This window comes from Onychomys torridus, chromosome 11, assembly GCF_903995425.1.
Source record: "Onychomys torridus chromosome 11, mOncTor1.1, whole genome shotgun sequence".
NCBI classification, from domain to species: domain Eukaryota; kingdom Metazoa; phylum Chordata; class Mammalia; order Rodentia; family Cricetidae; genus Onychomys; species Onychomys torridus.
In genome coordinates this window covers 39,511,377-39,536,209 of record NC_050453.1, presented here as the reverse complement: position 1 = coordinate 39,536,209, position 24,833 = coordinate 39,511,377, and the positions used below count along the sequence as shown (strand labels likewise).

The following is a 24,833-nucleotide window of genomic DNA, read 5'->3' as shown; positions in this document are numbered from 1 at the left end:
CATGATGCAAATAAGGACTCTCTCTTCCACTTCTAGCCATTCTCCCCATTTTAAAAAAAAAAAAAAAAAAAAAAAAAAGCCTCTATTGATCACTCAAAGACTAGAGGGGGAGACCAGGCAAAGAGGCCTTTTGGATTTCTCCATCCAAGTGATCCTGAGGTTCATTATCTGTTCTATAAAGCAGCACATGCAGGCCCAGCCAAGGCTGGGGGAGAAGCTGTGGAGCCCACGTGTGGGCTCCCCTGGCTTCCCCTCTCCTTTCCTACATCTGGCCACCAGCCAAGCCGGCTTTCAGCTGCTGCTCCTGTTTCCAGTGAGTAGACTCCCTTACCCACCCCTGCTATTATGCAGGGACTGGGGATCTGGTGAGGCACAGAGAAAGGATGACAACTTCCGGCCAGCACAGCTGTGGCTTGATCTCCAGCGGTCAGAGTGTTGGGAGACTCTCTGCAAGTTCCACGGTCGGGAAATACTAATCTTCACTCTTTTTTAGCGGGCTGTCGTTTTCCTAATCATAGCTCTCTTCCCTGAGCAGTCAGAGACTTCCTCCACCAGAGAGTGTGAGTACCCTCACAGGAGAGTGAGATGGAAGAGCAGAGAGCCAAGGGGGGCCAGAGCCACCTGCAGCACGCATGCAGCATGCACGGATCTGGGCTGTGAAGGTCAGGATGATATTGGCAGTTCGTAGCAACTTGGAGAAGCCCTACCGGATGGTTAGCCAGGTTGCAAGAATGAAAATCAGCCTGAGGCATCTTCTGCCTTGGTGTTTGGAGTCCATGGAACCCAGGTTTGCTGAGTTGAAGAGAATGGTTCAGTTTGGTCTCGCTTTCGTTTTTTCCTTTGTTACCTCAGGACAAACAAGCTCCCAACTGATGCCCTGCCTTAGGGTCAGGATGGATGGAATAACTTGGAACAGGACTTTCAACAGATCCCTGAGTACTCAAAAAAAAAAAAAAAAAAACAGAAACAAAACAAAAAACAAACAAACAAAACAAAAAACCCAAAAAAAACCTGAAAGGACCCCTGCCTTAGGGGCTGAGAAAGTTGGCAGAGATCCAACGGAAAAAAAGCAAGCAGAGAGCTGGACCAATGTTAACCATGGTTAAAGGAGTCAGGGACAGCTAATTCTCACCTTCCACCTGTAAGTTAGGGATGTGGCTTATGACCCCGGCCGGGTGACCAGGTCTCAAAACATATAGGAAATGCTTTAGTAAGTCCAGGCTTACCCACAAGCATCACAGGCCTACCCTGCACCCGAGTCACCTGTTTAGATGCTCCTGGTGCTAGGGAAGGCAGTTGGTCTTCCCACAGCTTCCACACACTCAGCCAGTCCTCGTCCCTACGGGGGCAGCATCCAGTGGTGGAGATTACTGTGGGTCCACAGAGGGGAGAGAGGCCATTTTAGGAATGCAGTCCTCAGAGGCTTCCCCTTCTCTGCCTGTAAGATTCCAAAGGCCTGAGACAAACCCCAGGATGCAGTCCAGCAAAGATGATTTGGGCTAGATCCCTCTGGGACAGAGAAATTGCTAGAGAGGCTTTTTATTTTTAAAATCTTCGTTCCCACTGGGGGAGGGGTGCTTGCACACATGGGGGAAAAACCGAATCAGAAAGCATACATTCAACTAGACAAATGTATTTTACACTCTTTGCTTCCACAGTCTTTCTCTATTGTACCCTTATTATTATTATTACTAGCTGGGATATGGTGGCGCACACCTTTAATCCCAGCACTTAGGTGGCAGAGGCAGGTAGGTCTCTATGAGTTCGCAGCCAGCCTGGTCTACAGAGTGAGTTGCAGGACAGCCAGGGCTACACAGAAAAATCTTGTATCGGAAAGAGAGAGAGAGAGAGAGAGAGAGAGAGAGAGAGAGAGAAGAAAAGGAACTATTCCTGAAAAAGTCCAAGGACTTGAGTCAAGAGCAAAGTGACTCCTAACATCAGCTCTGCTTCTTTCTGCTGTCTTTCTTCCCAAAGCTTTCCACTGGGTAGAACTTTTAATTTGAACAATGGTTGAAAGGCTGAGAGACAAACTGCTCATTACTGGCCAGAGTGCCAGGAATGCTGGGAAGGCAACCTCACTCCCCACTGGAGCTCTGCACCTCACAGTCAAGGCTCCTTTCATAGGCACGGAAAGGTTGGATCAGCATTTCTTTTCATCTCATCTTCTTTTAGGAACTGCTGGGATAAAAGGGAGTCTAGGAGAATGAAAATTTCACAAACAGGACCAGAATAAAATATGTAGGGCAAAAGACCAGAAGTCTCTTGGATATTCAGTGAACTGAACTAACTCTACTAAAAAAATAATAATAACTATAAAGAAATAAATTTCTGTCCAACTCTATGCCACAGTATGAGGCTTTAGACCACAGCACACTGGCTCTAAGCTACATCTTCACACCAAGTAAGTTGAAGAGACTCGGGTTAACCCAGGGATAAAATGGGGTCGGTTCTGTCATTAACGATATTCCCAACACTAACATGTTTTATTCTGAGTATTCTGCCGAAGAAGTGAAAAGGTGCATTCCTTACAACTTCCCATTCTGAACTGAGTCTACCACCAGTGGAAGGGAGGGAAATGCTATTAGTCACCACAGAGAGAAAGAACCAAGGCGTTTTGGAGCAGCAGCTCAAGCTTCCCATCATTAGTGGTTTCCCGCACACAGAGAGGATGTTTTCTGAAGGTGACATGGTTGGGAGGTACAGAACTAAATTCTGTCTCCTTCACTTACTCTCTGTTAATGTAATCTTCTTGGAGTACTTGTCAAAAGACTTTTATTATTATTATTATTATTATTATTATTATTATTATTATTATTAAACAAGACCCTGTTCAATGTATCTCTTGCCTGTCCTGGAACTCACTCTGTAGACCAGGCTGGCCTCAGACTCACAGAGATCTGCCTGCCTCTGCCTCCTGAATGCTGGGATTAAATCCATGTGCCACCAAGCCTGCCCCCAAATCCCTTTAAACATCTGGCTTTTGTATAGTTGTTAAAAGTTTTCAACTTGGGGGTCCAGCTCCGTGGTAGAATGACCATCTAACATGCGTAGGGTCCTAGGTTCAATTTCTAATGCTAGAATGGTTAATTTAATGAAGAGACCGAGGACCCTCTCACAGTGGTCCCCCTCCAAAAAGGCTAGATAACTTAAAACGCTTCCTAGTCACACTGTATCTTATCCAGTTCTGATAATCCTACCTGAGCATCAAGACATCCAGGCCTAGCAACAAGCATGGCTTAAGAAACATCGTATGCCCGGCAATTAGAGCTAAACATAGCTCTATGGTCTATTTTTTTTTTTTTTAATTCCTTTACTCATCACTGAACGCATTTGTATGTCAACAAGAACTTTGTTCTTTGTGAATTTTTACTCCTGTTTACTTCTTCCTGAAAATAGAGCTGATAAAATCCAAGAAAGTCACAGGGTTGGTGTGAGGCAGATGTAGCAACAGGCTTGCTAGTACAACAAAGCTTCATGCCTGCCAAGGGTCCAGAAGAAAGAATAAAAGGACCCATACTTGCTGATGGGATCGTTTAAAAATAGAAACCTCCTTCTCCTTTCCTACAAATGGACACACATCTCTTAGCACAGCATCTGATTTACACACATAATTCACTTCTATAGCAACAATAACAACTAACAGTTCAGTGCTTTCCAAGTAGGAGGTACTTGGTTTGTTTGGCGTCTGAGACAGTATCGCAGTATGTAGCCTTGGCTAGCTTCAAACTGGAGAACCTCCTGCCTCAGCTTCCGGAGGGCTGGGGATTGCCTGCATGCAGCACTTTGCCCTGTAGGTATAAAGTACTTTCCAAGAACATTAACTCAGTAATGTTTACAACTTTATGAGGCAAGTACTCAAGTACTTTTACCAAGGCCTCAGAGAAACATGGCAGGGCTAAGGTATGAAAATCTAGGCCCCCTGGCTCCAGAGCCCAGGGTTGTTGGTTTGTGAAACAAAAACATGCTGTAAAAACTTTTTCCAAGTTCCATTCTCTAAGCATAGTCCCATGGTTCATCTTCGTGTAAAACCAAGGATGGAGAGGGACCTTAGTCTCATCTAAAACAAACACACAGCTCTCTCCACACCAGGTGATACCCCTTCCAAATAGAAAAGCATACTGAGACAGCTGTTCAAGCATCACTGCATTCTAATAGCAGGAAATGTTTGCAGAATTAAGGCCTTGGACACCTTCGGTTTAAGATTCACTTAATGGAGCCTCAGCAGTTATAAGAGAGCTTAAGTAGCTAATGTCTAAAAGAAAAACAAGGCAATTTAATAATACCCCGATTAAAGCATATTTTATTCTATGTATGTATTATTACAGTGATGGAGTAAAAAGCTAACAGCTCCCCTGCTTAAAGAACCAGTCAGTCTCACAGAAGAGCAAAGCAATGGCCTCCTAACTATGACAGCTCACATAATTGCGACTTAGGCTAGGGCCAGGCATTCTGTCACACTCTCCTTTTGTCTAGGGCGACACAGCCTTTGTCTCTTTGCTCAGTTTCTCCTGTCTCTTAAGCGTTCTATTCAGTTAGAAACTGGTGCCATCTTTTAAAGTACTAACAATTATATTTTAAAACACAGTCTCTAACTGGGCTGCTCCTAAGAGATCACTACCTCTTAAATACTGAACATTTTGCATTATATGAGATGGTCTCCTTAAATCCACTTGGCTGTCATCTGTTTATCATGACCAGAACACTTATGTCATCATGGAGGTGACAAGAACAAACCAGGAAGTTCTGCTAAATGAGAATTAAATTTACCCAACCCCCCTGGGCCTCCTTCCTCCTCTGGTCGGATGATACACATAATTTCACTTTCACCAGTGTGTTTACTTTCTACAACTAAGTTAGGGAGAAAAACATAAAACTTGAATCTTGACACCTAGCGGAACACAGATGGTGCTGAACATTTAGACAAGTCAATCTCATTAGTTTCTTCATTTTGGTCTTATAGACATCCGAAGTAAGTTGTTATCTACCACCCCCACCCCCATTTAAATCTAGAAACTGATCCGTGGTCTATAAATTAACGGGAGACTGAAAGTTTTGGTAAGAACATCTGAGGACAGGAGAGGCTTCAAAACCTGGCACTTGAAATTATTTACTATTCAAGATTCCATCATCAGACTACAGAAAACCTACTGGCCTGTGATGACTAGCCAGTCATCGATACCAGCATCTGTCAGCAGTCCTCCGAGATGGGGATGTGTGTGTGTGTGGGGAGGAAGAACCCCAAACCCTGTCAACGCGTCTCTCTTGATACTTACGCAAGTCAACCAACAATGTCCCCAGTCTGTCAATGACATACTAAGAACCACACCTTCCATTTCCCAGCCTGGCTGCCCCTCCCCCCACCGTGTTGAAAACCCAGACAGGTGATTACATACAAACAGGCAATGGAGTTGCTTCAAAATATTTAATACGTGTCAGACACGTAAAGTTACATTTTTATACAAAAATCAATACAGAGGAGGAGAAAATACTGTACAAAAACCCTATCAGCTCCCCCAACCTTTATACAACAAAGACTGGAGTCACCGTATCTACAAACCACAAGGTCCTTCCACTTAGAGCTCATCTGTAAACTTTGTTTCATTAAACACTTTTTAAAAGCACGGTGTAGTTAAGTTCTGAGCTAGAGCTTTTAAAAATATATCTTTTCTCTATAAACTCCGTATTTCCAAGCTTGAACTCTTCTGTGAAGTTCACCAAGCTTTTTCCCCCCCTCTGGGGAATTGAAGGTCCCTTAATGTTCTGCTGTCCCAGAGTAATCACAGGGTAGAAGCGCTTCTTCTGTGCCAGAGAAAGGTGGGGAGGGAGAAAAATTATACAAGTCTTTACTCCAGACGAACTCCCTCTAGTCTGAGGAAATCCTGTGAGGAAACGCCGCTCGGCGCCCCGATGAGGTTCTAGCTTTCATGAGTGTGTGTAAAGTCCCTCTCTCCCCCAAGATCGAACGGGGAACTCCCCTGCCTCGAGCCTCGCGGCAGCTTCCTTTTCTGTGCTGCTGGCAGAGGAAAGTCCCTGTCTGCGCCCCCAAAGTCTCAAGCCTCGGGGAAGGGGTGGTGCATTCCAGAACCACAGAACAGTCTCAACACAAGACAAACTTACACATGGACACACACACACACAGAGAGACAGAGAGACACAAAAGTTAACGATCGATCGTCCTCTTCCGATAAGCCTCCAACTCTGGGTCTCCTCTGCGTGAGACTCGAGAGCCACGGCCCAGCCGGGCTGCCCCGTCCGGGGCGATGTGCTGCCCGGGCAGCAACCAGTCTCCCCTACGCGCCCAGCGCCTACGGTCTCGGCTCGTCCTCGAGGCCGGGAAAGGCCCCGGCCGCACTTCGGGGACGCCCGCTGCTCCAGCTCCAGCCGCTCGGGCCCCGGGGACTCAGAAGGCCACGATGGCTGTGCTCCAGGGGCTCATGTCTCTCAGCACCGGCTTGTCGCAGCAGATCTGCCCGGGCTCCGCGGCTTCCCGGCCGTTCTCCCCAGCCTCTTCTTCCTCCCGGCCGCCCGCAGGGCTTTTCCGTAGGAGTCCCGAGAAGCTAGACCCGAAGATGCTGATGAGGTTGGCCACGTTCCCGGTCTCCATCTCCTCGTCCGTGTCCTCCTCGCCGGTGCTCGGCTGCTCCTCCGAGCTCCGGCGCGGCTTCTTAAGAGGGGTCGAGCCGGGCGCCGGGCAGCCAGCGCGGCCACCACCCACTCCCGCGGCGCCGCGCTTCCTGGGACACGGGGCGGGTGGCGCGGGAGAACCGTCCTCGGAGGGCTGCTCCTCCCGGGCTGGGGGACAGCCGCACGGGCGGCGCACTGCCCGGGGCCCCTCGGGACACGTGTCCGAGCCGCCTGCAGAAGCCGCCGCGCGCGGACGCTCCACGCGGCTCCAAGCAGCTGCCGCCGAGTCCACCTCTCCGCCCCGGGGAGCGTCCCCCGCGCCGGCCACTGTGGCCACGGGCTCTGAGCTTCCCGCTCCCGGCGTGGGGCACACCGAGGAGCGCTGAGGTTGCGGCTCGGGATCCGGCCAGGCGGCGCGGCCGGCCGGCGGAGGTGGCTCTCCCCAGCCGGAGGGTGGCCCGGCCACCGGCTCCACGGGCTGCTGAGGCGGTGGCACCGCCGGGGTACCCGTAGGGCCGGCCAGGTAGAGGCCAGGACACGGGTCACTCAGGTAGACCTGGCGGGCGCTGCGCAACACCAACGACACCAAGAGGTTCTTGTGCAGCTTGATGCCGCCGCGCTGGACCCGCGAGTTGTAGATCTTGCCCAGGGAGATGCTGACGATGCGGTGAGCCTCCAGCTTGAACTCCATCCTGCCTCCGCTTCTGGAGAGTGGCGCCCAGACGATGGGGTGAACGCCGGCTCGCGTTCCGAAGCTGCGAGAGGAGAGCGGGGCGGGAACGGGTTCGCTTCTGGGGTGCACCCCTGGCAGCTTGAAAGCTCGGTGGAGAAAAGACTTGGTTACGTGTAGTCCCCTCCGCCTCTCCGCCTCTCCGCCTCTCCGCTTCAGAGAACAGACCTGGTCTGGGCCGGTCGCTAAACTGAGCGGAGCAAGCCCACACCGCACCTTATATAGACTCATCGAACGCCAATCACAAAGCGCCGCCAACCGTTCTGGGCGGGCCGATGCGCCTCGTGCGCCGCCCCCGGCCAATCGGAGGCGGAGGAGGGGCGCCAGGGCCGGTTCAAACATCAGTCCCGCGGAGCAAGCTCTTAAAGGGGGCGATCGCCGGCGGCCCCTGGAGCAAGTGCAGTGGGATTTGGGTTCCCAGGCAGCGGGGTAGGTGAGTGAGGCCGGCGTAACTTGTCTGTCGCTAGGGATTCCGATTTGTGAGCTGTCTTGAACCGAACTGTTGGAACTTTCATTCGTTTCGAGTTCTGGAATGTACTGCATAGTAAAGTTCGACTCCTCTCCTGCGCTGTTTCCAGCTGCTCGTGGCATTTCTTGGCAGGAATGGAAGCTCATGGCAATACCAGGCAGGGACAACCCGGAACGACAAACTGTAGGAGATATTTGAGATGTTCTTTCCGAGTCAGCCCCTTGCCCATGAGCGTCACACTCTTAGCATTTGACCACAAACAAAAGGGAGATTCTAGGAATTCCCAAGCTTCTGGCTTATCAAGGAACAGTATTTAGGTACAACGTCATTGGTTCTCACCTAAAGCTGGCATCTTTCATTCCGTTCCCTAAATTCTCAGTTGTCACCTAGATTAAATGGAATTAATAGAAGTTGTTACCTACTTCTCCACAGTGTTTGCTTGTTTGGTTGGTTTGTTGTTGTTGTTGTTGTTTTTGTTTTTTAACACAGTGATTGACTAATCCACCCTTGGGAAAATCTAGTAAGTTCTAAAAATACAAATAGAGAAGTCCTGGTTCCCGTAATGATGTTGTAATTTGTTTTCTGTCAAGCTAAAATAATATGGGGAAGGGTGTCCATCAAACAATGCAGTCCATCCACTGAGTCTTAAGAATACCTTGATGAAAAGGGCCACAAGATCGTATTGGTGCCTGATGACTTTGGAAATTACCTCATAGTCTTTTAGTTTCAGTTCTCAAAAGGAGAAAGCACACATACATTTACTTTATTAGCGGAAGATAAGTGATAACTTTTACACACAATAAAATTGAACCTGTGTGAGAAGTTGCCCTGATCCCACAATAGGGGTTTAGTTTACCAAGCAATGTGTTTATGTAAATACTAGTGAGAGGTAGGCTTGACCACAGGCAGGTCACATTCAGGGTGCCCTCAGATGTGATGGCTTGGTCACATTATCTTTGACCACTATTACTGCTAGAGCCCAGAGTTCCTCTGTTCTAGGAATTTTCAGCTCACACCAAGAAGGAGAGAAAATAATTATAGCGTAGCAACAGTAACATATGCTCATTAATAACGCAAGGTTCTCCATTTTCTTTCTTTGAAAATCTTTTCTTCCTTTCTTTTTCATTTTTTTTTTAACAAATATTTATTGAGCCGGGTGGTGGCGGCTCATGCCTTTAATTCCAGCACTTGGAACGAAGAGGCGGATCTCTGTGAGTTCAAGGCCAGCCTGGTCTACAGAGCGAGTTCCAGGACCAGCTCCAAAAGCTACACAGAGAAACTCTGTCTTGAAAAAAAAATTTTTTTTTATTGAATATTGGAATCCAAGTCAGGATCTAATCCTGACCATTCACCCTTCTAGCAACAAAGACTGCGCTTTGCATTCTTGAGATTTCCTCAGGAGAGCAGCTCAGTGAGCCTACTGCATTACAAATGACCTATTCAGGGGGGACGCAGAGAGTGTGTCAGGTAACAGTGCATCTCATCAATACATTTTTCGATGCCGCATAATAAGTGATACCCTGTGCTCCTGTCTGACACAGTTTGTTTAAACTTACAGGCCAACTGACATTCCATGTGGAGCGGACTCGGTGAGTTGGCTAATGACCATGGGCAGGTATAGGACCTGAGTCTTTCAAAGCTTTATTTATCTTATCAGCACTTCTTTTTAAGATTTATTGATTGATTGATTGATTGATTGATTGATTTTGTTTTTTCAAGACAGGATTTCCCTGTGTAGCTCTGGCTGCCCTGGAACTAGCTAGCCTTGAACTTGGAGATCTGCCTGCCTGCCCCTGCCTCCCCGGTGCTGGAAATGAAGGTGTGTGCTTATTTTGATTTTATTAAAAACGTCACAGGACATCAGCCCTATTCCTACCCAAATTTCCTGATCAACCTGGAAATAGTAGGGCTTCCTGGGGATCCAGATATTCCTAATAAGGCTCTGAAGCATCTTGGAAGGGCCAAGGCATTAGGCCTCACCAGACCCCCCACAGTCAACGGGGACAAGTTTGAGAACTTTTAAATCACTGTAAAACAATGCTTACAAGCACAGGCTGCTGCAGTCAGAATCGCAGCTCCACTTCTCACTGGCTTAAGTGCCCTTGGGAAAGTTGTTTAGGCTCTGTTTGATTCAGTCTTTTTCAGTTGGTTACAGAGAAAGTGATAGCACCTACCTCTTGGAGCATCGTGGGAACGGAACACTTACTACACATATGAATCTCCTAGCGTAACACTGGCATATGTACACTATCAGTGCACCTTAGTTATGAGAAGGTGCTCCCCCACACTTGAATTTGGAGTCACGGGAGGGACTGGAGAAGGAGGGAACATAGATGAAAACTGGGGTAAGGAAGGCGTGTTTGAAGAGGTGCTGAAAGCCCTAAGGCAGAATCCACAGACTCTGAGCAGCAAAGCGAGGATGGAGTGCCGGGGGTTAGTATCTATTTGTCAGGTTGCCAAGGTGACAATAGCAAGTCGTGGATGCCCTGAGGAGGAGATGGGGCCACAGGGACTAAAGACTTGCCCATAAGAAGAGAACCACAGGATGGATTCTAGAACAGTCTGTATGCAGGTGACCATTCAACTGTAAAGCCTCTGTGAATGTTGAGGCAACGGATTTATTGAGAAGGCCTGAACTAGACAGAACTAGAGGGGGTGGCATGGGCGGGGGCACTGTGGAGATGAGTCAAGGCTTGCTGCTGTGTAAGCACAGCGACCAGAGTTCGGATCCCCAGTACCCCATAGAAAGCCAAGCCTAGTGGTGCATGCCTATAACCCTGGGCCAGGGAGCAGAAACAGCTGGCTTCCAGGGACTCACTGGCTAGCCACTCTAGCTGAAACAGCAAGCTCCGGGTTCGGTGAAAGACCCTATCTCAAAAAATAAGGTGGAACTCCAGTATGAATAGGGAGAAGCTCATGAGGCTGCACCCCAAGCTGAGGAGCCTTTGGCAAGTGATGGCTGCTAAAGCGGGGAGAAATGACCCCTGGAAGGTTGCCTGGGGAGAAATGACCCCTGGAAGGTTGCCCGTGGCCCTACGCCCGTGCAATATGGGCAGCACTAATTGGACTCAGTGGGTTGAAGATGAGGAGGATGTGGTGATAAAGTTCAGAGGAGGGTGTGGGGTTCCAGGAGGAGCTGGAAGGGGGTAATGGAATTTAAAGGTGATCTAAATGCTTTGTGTATAAAATTACCAAAGAAAAGAAAAAGAAAGGAATTAGGTGGGGTGTGATTGAGGAAGATGCTTGACTCTGGCCTACATATAAGCATGCACACACACACACACACACACACACACTCACACACACACACACTCACAGTGTAAGAGACAAGAAGAACTCCAATGATGAAGTGATGATGTGGGATGCGCCCCGATATGCACAGGTTGCTAATGGGGCCTGGGAAGGCTCTCTGACCCATCTGAGCTGAACTATCCCACCATTAGCCCAGTGTACTTCATACTCTTCACGGCTGCCCTTATCACTTCCTCCCAGCCTGTGCCCTCATCAAAGACAGGGGTAGTTAAAATAGGGAATGACGGATGGGACACAGACACTAACCATCAGAATAGGTGCCAAAGCCCTTTCAGTGTCAGGCTAGGGAAGCGGACAGGCAGGAAGGAGGAAGAGCTGGGGAAGATGTCCGTCCCATCACTTGACAGGGGGCATTCCAATCCTGTAACAATCAGAGCAGCTGTGGTAGTACATCCAGAGGGGTTACTTATGTAGAATCTCTAATAATCCTGAGACCACCAAGCACCTTGATGGTCAGCTTACAGCCATTATAGATGGATGAACCGAGCCTCGGAGAAGGGAAGTCAGTTCCCCAAAGTCGTAGAGCTGTTGGTAGGGATGGTAGGATTCAAACCTGAGTGTGTGAGGCTCTAGGCTGTAATGCCTCGATCTATTTATTTTCTGTGTGAGCTTCAAAGTTCTTTCACCTCTAGGGAAACGGGAAAACTGCGTGCTCGTTTTGCGCCTCAGTCTGCTGTGTAAAACGGGACTGTTAGAGACCTTTGCATTGCTTAGTTCAGGCTGTGGCACATCTGAGCACTTAGGCAGTCGTACCTGTTGCTATGGTTATCCTTTTTACTTCATCAGGACCTAGCACGTCATGGGGCTTAGCAATTGTCAGCTACTTTGTAATTGTCCTTTTGCAACTATTGTCAGGATTTCCTCTAATCCTGAGCCAACAAAATGGACTCTCCAGAATCCTATCTCTCAAGGGACCGAGCACTTAGGATCAGGAAGCTTCTCCTGCCAAAATGGTGGGATACAGAGACTATGAAATGTGGCTAGTACAACCGAAGATACTAAGCATTTCATTTTATTGACTTTAATCAATTTAAAAAGCAAAACAGGATGTGTCCCCCCCACCCACCAGGAACCCATGTACTGTGTCATATTTTTGAAGCTTGAAGTGACGCAGATGACAAAAATAAAATACAGTTTCAGGAACTTAGTATCAAAAAGAAAACGTAAAACACCTCATTAATAGTGTGGTGGCAGCGCATAGCCGTGTGTGCCTGTAATCCCCGCACAGGTTCTGGGGTGAGCGGAAGGAGATTAATCCAAGTTTAAGGCTACCCAAGACTACACGGAGAGACCCTGTCTCGAAAGAACAAAATTCTCCCCCCAAATCACAATGGAAATCGTAATAAAATAGTTGTATGATAGTTATGTATTGAAATGACAAAATTTTTGCTATATTGGATTAAAATAATTTATGTAAAATTTATTGCACATTTACATTCTATATTTCATATTGTATAATTATATTATAATATATTGTTATATAATTATATTGTAGTTGTTTTATACATATGACTCTAGTTCTATGTCTACTAGACAAAACTGACCTAGGGACAATAAGGAGGTAGGGAAGCGCAGCCCTGTAAAATATGCCTGAGCATAAATGTCTTTAACTGGAGCGAAAGAACAAGGAAGGTAAAGCAGAAAGAACATGAACATAAAACAGTTGCAGGGTTAAAGATAAAATCAAAGGGAACTATAACTATGTGCCATGTTTACAGCAATACAGTTGATCCAGGCGAAGGTGAGAAGAAGCCACCATGCTGGAAAAGCATTTACCTGGACACAGTAGCACATACACTGTCCCAGCAGTATTTTAATTCAAAACACAAACATGCCAGCAGGGTGTGGTTGCACATACCTGTAATCGAAACATTCTGAAGATGGAGGCAGGGCCATTGAGACTTTAAGGTCTGGGGACTGGAGAGACGGCTCAGCGGTTAAGAGAGTCACTGGCTGCTCTTCCAGAGACCTGGGTTCAGTTCTCAGCACCCACAGGGCAGCTCACAACAGTTCCAGGGAGTCTCACAGACACACATGCAGGCAAAACACCAATGCACATAAAATAAAAATGAAATCATCAAAAACAAAACAAAACACTTTCAGAGAATTCAGTTTGAGGCCACCCTGAGTCACAGGAGAATCTGTTTTAAAAGCAAACAACAAAACAAAACAATATGCAAATGTGCAGATAAACTTCTGAGGGTGCTCTCTCAGATAGTGTCACCCTCCTGGGGTGTTGGGGTGGACCTTTTCTCTAGTCTTGATGTCCACCAGGAAGAACAGGTTCATCTGCTTTTATGCAATATCCTTTCCAGGGGTTGGGAGGTGGACCCACGGTAAATGGCTTCCCATGACTGTTGTGGGGAACTCCAGCTTTCTGGCTGTTCTCCAGAATCCTATACAACACAACGTCAAAGACAAACTGCCAGGACTGGATAGAGCTGGAGCCCACTGACCACCCTGGCATTTCTCTCTCACAGCCTAAGTAAGTCTGGGCACAGGGAGGAGGGAGATGCTCCCATTCTTGGGAAAATGGCTAGTAACCTTCAAAACATAACTGTCCATTAGCATCCCTGCAGAGACCTTCAACATTCAGGCACCCAGACCCTACCAGATCCCTTAAATCAGAGGCTCTCTGGTGACAGTTTTGTGTCATAATTTTTCAAAGCTCCTATATTATATTAGTCTAGACATTGAGAAGAGTAGCCACGCTGATTGTTTTTGGACCAGATCTAACAGTTTAGGGTTCTTCAAATCTACTTCCCTGTGAACACAAATAAATGCTCCATCTGTGTCCCAGGTAAATATCCATACTTAAATGTATAACTCATAGCTGAGGCAGAACAATTGATATGAGTTCAAGGTTTGCCTGGGTAACTTGGACTATAGTGTGAGACCCTGTTTCAAAAAGGAATATCTCGAAAAAACAAACAAAAACAAAAGTCTATCTTGGGATGCAGAAATGCCTCCATAGGTAAAGTGCTTGCTTCACAAACACAAAGAACCTGAATTGGGTTCCCCAGCACCCCCATAAAATCTGTATATGGCAGCATGCTTCTGAGGACAGAGACAAGCAGATCCCAAGGGCTTGCTGGCTGGACTGTCTAGCTGAAACAGTAAGCTCCACATCTGGTACCTGTACTCGGTCCAGACCCTGTCTCCAAATATAAAGCGGACAGCAATAGAGGAAGACACCAGGAGTCAGGCTCTGGCTTCCAACTGTGCCCACAAGCACACATGCATACTCCAACCCCAAAAGTCTATCTTTTAGGGGCGGGCATGTAGCCCAGGAGTAGAGTACATATTTAGCATACGTAAATCCCTGGTATGATCCCTAACACCCAAAATGAAATAAAAGTGTACATCTCATTTCCTATCCCTTCAATGAAATAACCTTTCAGTTTCTACCCTATTTCTCCACATCATTTCTGTCAGGAAGCCTTCAGTGCCCATTGGTGTTTATAGTCTATTGGCTTTCCCCACCATACACACACACACACACACACACACACACACACACTTCTGTCTGTCTCTGTGTCTTAGTGTCTCTGTCTCTCTCTCACTCTCTCCCCAACTATTTGTTACTTATAACCACCATCTTGGGATAACACCTATATATCTGCTTTGCTGTTTATTTAACCCGCGTATTATACATTCAGCTGTTTTGCAGACACATTTATTTCCCCTGAACATTATAAAGTGCTGGAAGATGTGTGTACTTGTCTGCACCCCACTTCCCTGTTTACAGATGTCTGGTTTTATGAATGAAAAAGTAAGAGTGCCTGCTGATTCTATTCAACGTCAGTTGTGGGTCAGTGATATGCTGAAAACACCAATGAGAATCAGCACCTCAGTGCTAAGCCCATAAGAAAGTCTGCCCCACCCTCCTGCTCTAACGGCTGTAACCAATAGGACCTCTTCTAAGTCACCAGTCAACACAGCTGATCTCAATTCGAACACGAGTGCTCATTCAAAAAACCCCAAGTCTCCAACCAGCTCGTGCTCATTTTGACTAAGCAAATTCTGAGTAAGTATTTATCGATACAGGCATTCCCCTAGTATAAAAGGAAGTTTCAGACCTGCTGTCTGACCCAGAGCAAGTGTGTGGTTAGCAGAGTTCTGAGCTCTTCTGAGGGTAAATGACTGTCGCGTAGGCAAAGCTACCATCTCCTTCCCTTTACCACTATCATTTTATAACAGTCTTCTTATCTCGATCATGGGAGAGAGAGAGTTCCTTCCAAAGTTCCCTTAAAGCAACAAAAGGTCTTCTCCAAGTTTCCAAGTAGGAGCTAAGTATCACAGCGGCGCACCAGGGTAAGTAGGAAGTGGATGTCAAACTGTTCTTCATAGAGAGATGAGACCCTGTTGGGAGGGAGGGAGAGAGAGGAGAGAGGAGAGAGAGAGTGTTCATATAAGAACTGGTCAAGGGAGAAAAGAACTACTCAGTAATGACATGGAGTGCCTCTCTTGTAAGAAAAAGAAGATTACATTCCAGCCCTGCCCGCTTCCTTCACTAGCTGACCTAACACTTTGAAAGTTTCAGAGTCCCAAGGGGCTTCTGAGGGCAGAGTCCTGAGCAGCTTTTACTCAGTCTGCATCACTTTCTGTTGGTTTCTGACTCTGTCCCTGCCCCGACGGAGTAAATGTGTGTTGGATGAGTGTTCTGATGAGTGGGCCTGGGTGGGATCGTTGTTAACCATGTCAGTGGCATGGTGGTAGAGCCTGGATGCGCTTAGTCAGTTTGGCCACACATGAACAAATGTGATTTTCAGAAAATCCCCAGTATCTCTTTTTCCATTACCACGAATATTTTGTTTCGCTGGTTTTGCTTTGCTCTGTTTTTTTTTTTTTTTTCATATGAGTGATTAGTGATTTTTGAAGGTTTTTTTTTGTTTTTTTTTTTTTTTTTTTACGTATGTGTTTATGGGGGAGTGGGTGTGTCTGTGACATATGAAAGCAGGTGCCTGGAGAATCCAGAAGAGGATGTCAGATCTACTGGAGCTGGGGTTATTGATGGTTATGAGCCACCTGTCACTGGTACTAGGAACCAAACTCAGGTCCTCTTCAAGAGCAGTACTAGCTCTTATCTGCTGAGCCGTCTCTCCAGTGCTAGGCATGATTTTCAAACTATTTTGGTTGGTTCCTGGACCAATATTCTGTTCGTTGATGTGTTTCTATTAATAAGTGGGTTTATTTTTTTTTTTAAGTGTGTGTGTGTATGTATGTGCCTGAAGAACCATTCCCCTTCCCCTCTCGTGGATGGGAGAGGAAGAGAGAATGAAGGAGAAGCTATGGCTTTACTCTTTTCTTCATGGGAGAGACCTAACTAGAAGGATTTGACAAACAATTAACAACCCTCGGCTCCTCAGCTGCTGTTTCCCAAAATAGCATCTCCTCTGCTGCCAGAGTAGATGGGCGCCTTCAGGGGAGGAAGACACAAAGGTGCCCTCTTTATGAAGCCTGAATGTCTCCAGATCTTGAAGGCAGAGGGGAAACCCAGGGGATTAAATTAGCAGGCAGCTCGGCCTCCACCTGGACGGGAACTAGATAATAGGCTTTAAAGACAGGAAACAGCTTGTGCTCCAAAATAATAATTTTCAAAAGCAACACATGATGGATGCTGGGTTTTCTACACTACCACCTCCCACCCCCGCCACACCCTCAGTTTATCACATCCCAGGGAAATCGGCCTTTGAGACTTGGCTGTGCGGATGAGCCAGGTCCTCTGGTATTCCTGCAATTCTGCTCCACCTCACCCCCATATTTGGAAAGACTGTCACAGCCAGGCCTTTTTCAGAAACCCGACTCCTGGTTACAGAAATTGCTCAGCACCAGGGTTTGAAGAGGGGATTAAGGGCTGGAGTTGTTCTCCTGCAGCCTCGGCCGGCCTGGCTTCTTTTTTCTCTCCATTCTTTTTCCTTCCCTGCTCTCCATGCTTGCCATTTGTCCCTCTTGTTCGTCATTTTCCCTGAAAGACTGCTCTTCACACTCCCACACATCCGTGTGTTCTGCCAGCCCAGGCTCTCTGGGGTCCTGAAACGTCGCCTGTCGTGAGCAAGGATGTGGCTGGGAAGGGAAAACACACGCTGAGCTAAACAATGGGAACAACCAGCAGCTCACCTTTGAGAAGGTCAGGAGCTTGGAGATAAAGGAGGAAGGTGGAAAAAGGCAAGGACCCCACTATTACCTTGGTGGATTCAAAGATTAAACATACCACATTGGATCCTGGGCTTTGCTGTTTTAAAATTTCCTTCCAACTATCCCCAAGAGGAATTAAAGTGGCGAAGCCTGTTCTATGAAGTAACTCGCCGCCAGCTTCAGCTCCTGGAAACATAGGATTTGAGCCCCAGGTTTTGCACACATTTTTTATGTACAGTGACATATTATTTCAAAGTCTGATCACAGGGCTGTGTCCTTCTAGACCATGACTTCCCTGAGGTCAGAAGGTGGGTCTTGTCTCAGGTGTGTGTCTTCAGGACCCAGCACTTGGTCCACAGGAGGCACTCAGTACTGAAAGGGCACTTGAAGGTGGGTGAGTGGGTGGATGATGATGGATAGATGGATGGACGGACAGATAGATGGTAGAGGAAAGGATTGGGATATTTATAAAGCATTTCATTTTCTCCCAACTGTCTACAGAGAGACTATATTATAAAACTGGCATTTTTTCTTTTGACAGATAGGCAAAATAGTGAAATGATATGATTAACCTTGATATTCCAGGAAGACTTGCTCATCCTGTGTCCTCTTCAGCCCCAGTGTTTCTGATGGTTTGCACAGACTCACAATCACACATGAGGGTCAATTAATGATTCAAGAGACAAAGAAATAGTTGATCTCCTTTGAAGGAACCTCTCTAGGTGAGAGCAGAGGTATACAGAGGTGTAGTATACAGAGGTGCGGTACACAGGGGTGGAGTGTACAGGGGTGCAGTGTACAGAGGTGCGGTACACAGGTGCAGTGTACAGAGGTGTGGTACACAGGGTGCAGTACACAGAGGTGAAGTATACAGAGGTGTGGTATACAGAGGTGTGGTACACAGGGGTGTACTGTACAGAGGTAAACTGTACAGAGGTGCAGTACACAGAGGTGCAGTACACAGAGGTGCAGCACACAGAGGTGCAGTACACAGAGGTGCAGCATACAGAGGTGCAGCGCACAGAGGTGCAGTACACCCAGGTGTAGTACAGAGGTGCAGTAACAGAGGTGTACTGTACAGAGGTGCAGTACACAGAGGTGCAGTGTACAGAGGTGCAGTATACCCAGATGTAGTACAGAGGTGCAATGTACAGAGGTGCAGTGTACAGAGGTGCAGTACACAGAGGTGCAATGTACAGAGGTGCAGTACACAGAGGTGAAGTATACAGAAGTGCAGTGTACAGAGGTGTGGTACAGAGGTGCAGTATATAGAGGTGCAGTATACAGAGGTGCACTGTACAGAGGTGCAGTGTACAGAGCTGCAGTACATGGAGGTGTAGTATACAGAGGTGCTGTACACAGAGGTTTAGTACACAGAGGTTTAGTACACAGCGGTGTAGTACACAGAGGTTTAGTACACAGAGGTGCAAATATAAAACATTTTAACACCTTCCCTTGCTTTGTATGTTTTGCTTTTGTTGTTTTGAGACCTGGTCTCACCATGTTGCCCTGGCTGGCTTAATCTCAGTATGCAGAGCAGGGTGGCCTTGAACTTGCAAAGATTCCTCTTCTCTCAGCCTCCTCAATGCTGGAATTAAAAGCACACACAATCACACACAGTTAATCTGGTTTTTGAAACATCTTAATAGACAGGAAACCTGGCGAAGCGGAGAGCTATTTCAGACACCTTGGAAGGGCTCTCAGTGTAAGGAGAGAGGGCGGAAGTATTGGTGTGGTGTGAAATTTCTGAAGGCTGTCCTTCGCAGGCGTCTGGGGCTGACTCAAGCGTTAGACGTTCAGATCCAGACAGGCTTATATTCTTCTTCACTTTGGCAAGGACTCGCTTTGCTTGACTGGCAGATGTTAATTAGGGGAGAAGATCAGCTCCAGAACAGTAGGCAAGGTGGAACACTTACAACCTAGAGAACACAGCTTCTGCTCTGACCCCAGTGGGTATGAATGTGTGAAGGTGACCTAAACCCACGCGTGATTGTGTGGATAGTCTAACCATGGGGTAGCTCAACCTGGGATTTGTCACACAGCAGTCTTAAAGGCCATTCTTTTCTTCCACTCCTCATGTGCATGAGCCCTTGCGAAAAGAACAACAAAAAGCACCAGAGAGCTGAGATTTACATAGGCCAGCAGCTTTACCAAGTTCTGAACACAGAAAATGCCTGGGAGGTATTAGGAAGGGCAGTTAATTGGTTGGCTCCTGAATGTGTTAATCCTGAGCAAAGCTGTGTTAGTACCTTATTAGCACGTTAATTCTACTAACTATTCTCTTGTAGTCCTCTATCAGTTAAAATCCAGAGCATTTCTGGAGGTGGTTTTACGGAAACCTGGCTGTATTGACAAGAACTGCAAACAAAAGCCTGTATTTAGGAAAATCAAGATTAAGGAAAGATAAGTTTGTAAACGTGTGTGAAATACTGAGTTTGGTTCTTCTCTGCTCAAAAAAAAAAAAAAACTTGCTTCCGGCAAGAGAGTCATCAGGGAGCCTTGCCTCTCAGGTCAGGTGGGCAGAGAGGTCAGCAGCCAGCATTCCAATCCAGCTTCCACCTCTGCTGGAAAGGCCCCATGTAACCAGTGTAACCAGGATGCAAACTGCTGTCTCCACATGCCTGGCACCATGCTCCTGGAGAAGAGGGCAGGAGGCTCAGTGTTGAGATAATGCCTTTGGGCTGGAAAGACGGCTATGTGGGTACAGTGCTCACTGTGCAAGCTTGAGGATCTGAGTTTGGATGAACTGACATCAAAGTCAGGCCTGGTGACACTGAGCGGGCAGAGACAGGCAGATCGGGTGTGTGTGTGTGTGTGTGTGTGTGTGTGTGTGTGTGTGTGTGTGTATCTTGCTGACCGGCTAGCTAGTCAGCTAACTCAGTAATCTCCAGGCGAAAATGAACCCCTCTCAAAAAATTAGATGGAGAGCGATAGAGGAAGATGTTCAAAGTCAGCCTCTGGCTTAGTATGCATAGGCATAGGCAAGCATGCCCATACTTGTGCAGACACCACACATGTGAACGCTGCACCACCTTAGCTCCCAAGTTATCTGCCATTCTTTCACATTGGAGCTCATGACCTCATGGGTTTTCCAAGACCTTGTTTTGTTGTTTTGTTTTGTTTTGAGATAGGGTTTCACTGTATAACCCTGGCTAACCTGAAACTCTCTCTCTCTGAAGACCAGCCTGGCCTCAAACTCAAAGGGATCCACCTGCCTTTGCTTCCCAAATGCTGGGATCAAAGTGCTGGGATTAAAGGCATTCACCACCACCACCCGGCCTAAGACCTTATTTTTTAATGTATTTTTCTGTGCACTTTTCCCCTCTGTATGTTATTGTTATATTTTGAATATGAAATATCCCCCAGAACATCAGAGACTACAGGTTTGATCCTGCCAACTGATGTGCTGAAGTGACTGAACCCTGATGACCCTGAGCTAATCAACATGAAACCACTGGTGTTATTTGGGAGGGTGGTTAAAGAAACGGAAGTTGGAGGAGCAGATCACTGGGGAATGCTCTACAATGATGCATCTTGGCACCTCTTGATTCTTCCTGGTTCCCACCTGCCATGAAATGAGCAGGCTCTGGTACATGTTTCTTCAGCCAGGACCTCTTTTTCACTGCAGACCCAAAGCAATGGATCCAGCCAAACATGGACTGAAGCCCTGAAGCCATGAGCCTTTCCTCCTTTTAAATTAGGCTAAGTAGCTGGGTGATGGTGGCACACACCTTTGATCCCAGCACTCAGGAGGCAGAGGCAGGCGGATCTCTGTGAGTTCGAGTCCAGCCTGGTCTCCAGAGCTAGTTCCAGGACAGCCAGGGCTACACAAAAAATCCTGTCTCGAAAACTCAAAATAAATAAATAAATGAATAAATAAATAAATAGAGCCAAGTGTTTTGTTATAGACACACATAAATAAATGGACTAGGGGTGTGATCAAAAAGGACAAAGTTATCCAATTAGTTACTTTTCTCGTTGCTACACCCAAACACCTGGAAAAAAACAACAACAACAACAACAAAAACACAACACCTTGGGGGTGGGGGGAGATGTTTGTTTTGCTTCTGAGTTCTTGTCAATCCATCACATGGCCGGTGGCCTGAAGCTGGGAAGGTGAGGCTGCTTGCTCACTTGTGGGCAGATCAGGAAGGAGAGAAAACAGAATGCCTGTGCTCAGCTGACTTTCTTCTTGTTTTCCACCTCCCAGGACAGCAGCCAATGAATGGCCAATGTAGAGGGCTGGTTTTCCCCTTTCAGTTAATCCTTTCAGGAAACAGGCTCAAGTCACACTTGCAGGTATGATTCCTCAATGCCCTAGGTGTTTGTTTTTTTGTTAATTCAAACAAGTTGGCAATGAGGATTAGCCCTCACAGCGCATCTTCCTGTGTTACAGACAGGCCCTACAACAAGGAGAGAACTAAGGCCGAGGTTTATAGTGTGAGAGAAAGAAGTTTTAGATATTTCCCCTCTACTGCATAGAAAAGATGGGAGATGTGGGGAGAGGCAGAGTCATGATCCAACCTTTAATGACTTGGCCTCTGCCCTTAAGCCATGCTTAGTTAGAATGGCACGTTCCTCTGTATTGTTCACTAAGGGATCTTAAACACACTTTATAAGTGCTCAGAAATACTGGATAAGGCTGGGCCTGGTGACATATACCTTTAATCTTAGCACTCAGGAGGGAGAGGCAGGTGGGTATCTGTGAGTTCAACACTAGCCTGATCTACACAGAGAGCTCCAGTCCATCCAGCACTAGTGATAACCTGACTAAAAGAATAAACAAAAACAAAACATGTACACACAAAAAATACTTGACAAATAATTTTTCAAAGATTTATTTATTATGTATAGTGTTCTCTGCCTACATGTATCTCCTGCAGGCCAGATCTCATTACAGATGGTTGTGAGCCACCATGTGGTTGCTGGGAATTGAACTCAGGACCTCTGGAAGAACAGCCAGTGCTCTTAACCACTGAACCATCTCTTCAGCTCCTAATTTTTAAAAAAAAAAAAAAAATTAGAACATGCAGTTTTATTTTGTACTTTGATCATTTCAGAAGGCTACAAACTGACATCCAAAGCCGGGGAAGGCGTGTCTAATCCTGGTGTCTCCTGCAGGAGAAATGGGTGCAAGATTGGGTAGTTGGGAGTTTTCTGGTAACCATGAAGAACAAATCCTTTAACAGAACATTTAGGTGGTCAGAGAATTCTGTCTGCAGAGCCTCTAAGGGCGGTGGGTCCATGAGGTAGCGAGGGCAGCAGGCAGCTTGCTCTTGAAATTGTGAAGAGGATGAAAGGTCTTGACTAGAGAGAGGATTCTAGGAACTTCTGCGGGTCTCTGAAAGCTGAAAGAGATTTATCAGAGGAGAGCCTCCATCGTTGGAAAGCTCAAAGGTAAGGAGAGAGATCAGCCCACATCAACTCCGGATTGTATTTAGTCTTTTCAGTAACCTGGGGTTAGAGAGAAATGTTAGTGCTTATAGATATACTATTATATAACCTTGAGGAGACAAAACTGAACGAGATGAGCCAGGCATAAAAAGAGATTGTTCTTACATGGAGGAATACCTAGAGTAGTCAAACTCACAGAGACACAATGTACAGTGGGAGTTTAGAAGGACCAGGGAAGGGGGCGGGGGATGGGGAACTGGTATTTAGGAGACACAGTGTTTTATTTCCTAGGGTTAAAAAAGCCCTGCATATGGGTTCCACAACAGTGTGAAGGTACTTTATATTGTAGAACTATGTACCTCCAAATGGTTAAGATGGTGAATTTTGTTATGTATTCCATGGTTAAAAACAAAAGGAAAACCTTAATATGGAGCTGAGTTGGTAACACACTTGTCACGCAGGTGCCAGGGTGTAAGTCTGGACTCCCAACACCCCTGTGAGAGCCGCCAGGGGCTTTTCACTCCAAGCTGGGGGAGTTCATCTGATGGCCATCCTGGCTGAGTGGGTGAGCTTCAGGTTCAGCGAGAAACATTGTCTCGAAATATAAGGTGGAGAATGATCAAGAAAGACACCTGGTATCTATCACTGACCTCCGGTCCCCACGCACATCCACATGCACATTAACATGTATATACGCTGCACACACACAGCCCTCACTGAAGACCACAGAGCTAGTAGATGGAGCAGGGAGTCAAACCCTTGGCCTCCTGTCTGTGGAATCTCTGCCTTTTCGTGACACATCCATCTCACTCTGTGAGGCTGAAGTCAGAGCAGAGAGATGGGATACGCGGTAGAGAAAAATCTTGAGGGAAATCAGGAAAGAATGGGATCTGGGGCCTGAGGCAGAGGACCCCGTACGCTGCTGAGACTGAAGGGAAAAAAGAATAAGAAGAAGTAGGATGGAGACCCATTCGTGATTGGGAGTGTCGAGGTATTCCTGAGGACCTTTCTTTATGAACTTGGTGCTGGGAGGAACCAATAAGGTAGAGAAAAGCATTTAGGATAGACTGACCAAGGTTAGTTTTTTTGTTTGTTTGATGTGGTGTGGTGTGGTTTTCAAGACAGGGTTTCTCTGTGTAGCCCTGGCTGTCCTAGAACTCACTCTGTAGACCAGGCTGACCTCAAACTCACAGAGATCCTCCTGCCTCTGCCTCCCGAGGGCTGGGATTAAAGGCATGCGCCACCACCACTGCCCAGCTCCAGGATTAGGCTTATAAATATATGACCAGCATAGCTCAAATTCTGGTCATCATGGTTAGCCACCTTGGTGCATAAATTTAATGAGGAACTGTCTCTAAGGGAGTCAGCAGTTAACTCAAATGTGTTCCTTGAGTGGACCAGCGTGGTCCCATTAAGAAAGAAGCACTAGCTAAGACCCAGGAGGGGGAACAAAGGCAGCCTCTGTCTGAGAAAACAAGACTTAAATCCTCTGGAGCATCCTTCTACCTAGCACTGAGAGCTTTGGAACCCATGGGTAGATGACAGTCACCTTGGGTGCAGACATCTTCAAATCTAGAGTGGCAAGAGCCACGCACTAACCATCCTGGTTTCCCCCCCCCCCCCATCGGTGAGATTTCAAACCAGTAGAAACAGCTGCAAACATTCTCCAAACAAGTGGCTTCTTCCCCTTCGCTATTTTTGGAAACAGGGTCTCGTCCTGACTGGCCTTGAACTCGATGTATAGCTGAAACTGCGCAGCGTGACTGTGCCTTTTTACGTTGCTGCATCTCATCCAGGGGTGAGAGCAGATTCCTCCACATCCTTTCCAGCATTTTTTTCTCGCCACACTTTTTTTTTTGAGCTTTAGCTGTTTTCATAGATGTACAGTGGCAGCTCCTGTTGTGTTCTTACTTGTGGTATCGCTGTGTACTGGTAGCCACTGTTTCTTCAGTGGCTGGTGACGCTGGAAATATTCATATTGGGCTATGAAGTTGGTCACTGATTTCAACTTTTCATTTGGCGAATGATTTTCTTCTCCGCAAGCCTTAACTTTCTCATCCGTGGAATAAGAAAAGTGAAGTAGGTGGTATCTGGCAGGTACCACGCTCACTAAGTCCTGGACCCATCTCAGGGGAGCTCCTTTGCTAGGTGACAGGTTTTCCATTT

General features: G+C 46.8%; 2 protein-coding genes across 2 annotated transcripts; both read right to left on the bottom strand.

The window, feature by feature from the left end:
- Nucleotides 1-5,407: 5,407 nt before the first annotated feature.
- Nucleotides 5,408-7,549, bottom strand: Ier5 (immediate early response 5). Its single transcript, XM_036202312.1, has one exon. It carries the CDS (start codon nucleotides 7,313-7,315, stop codon nucleotides 6,401-6,403), a length of 915 nt encoding a protein of 304 aa, XP_036058205.1. The 5' UTR covers nucleotides 7,316-7,549; the 3' UTR covers nucleotides 5,408-6,400.
- Nucleotides 7,550-9,421: 1,872 nt separating this feature from the next.
- On the bottom strand, nucleotides 9,422-9,774 carry LOC118592934 (ATP synthase subunit ATP5MPL, mitochondrial-like). The gene is made up of 2 exons (XM_036202015.1): nucleotides 9,665-9,774; nucleotides 9,422-9,491 (listed from the first exon to the last, which is right to left on the bottom strand). The coding sequence occupies exons 1-2, from the start codon at nucleotides 9,772-9,774 to the stop codon at nucleotides 9,422-9,424; spliced, it is 180 nt and encodes a 59-aa protein (XP_036057908.1).
- Nucleotides 9,775-24,833: the final 15,059 nt, after the last annotated feature.

Coding starts and splice junctions, on each gene's coding strand:
- Ier5 (XM_036202312.1), bottom strand. CDS start 7,315: ATGGAGTTCAAGCTGGAGGCTCACCGCATCGTCAGCATCTCCCTGGGC.
- LOC118592934 (XM_036202015.1), bottom strand. CDS start 9,774: ATGCTTCAGAGCCTTATTAGGAATATCTGGATCCCCAGGAAGCCCTAC. Junction 9,492..9,664: donor ATGTCCTGTGACGTTTTTAA/TAAAATCAAAAT, acceptor TCAATAAATCTT/AAAAAGAAGTGCTGATAAGA.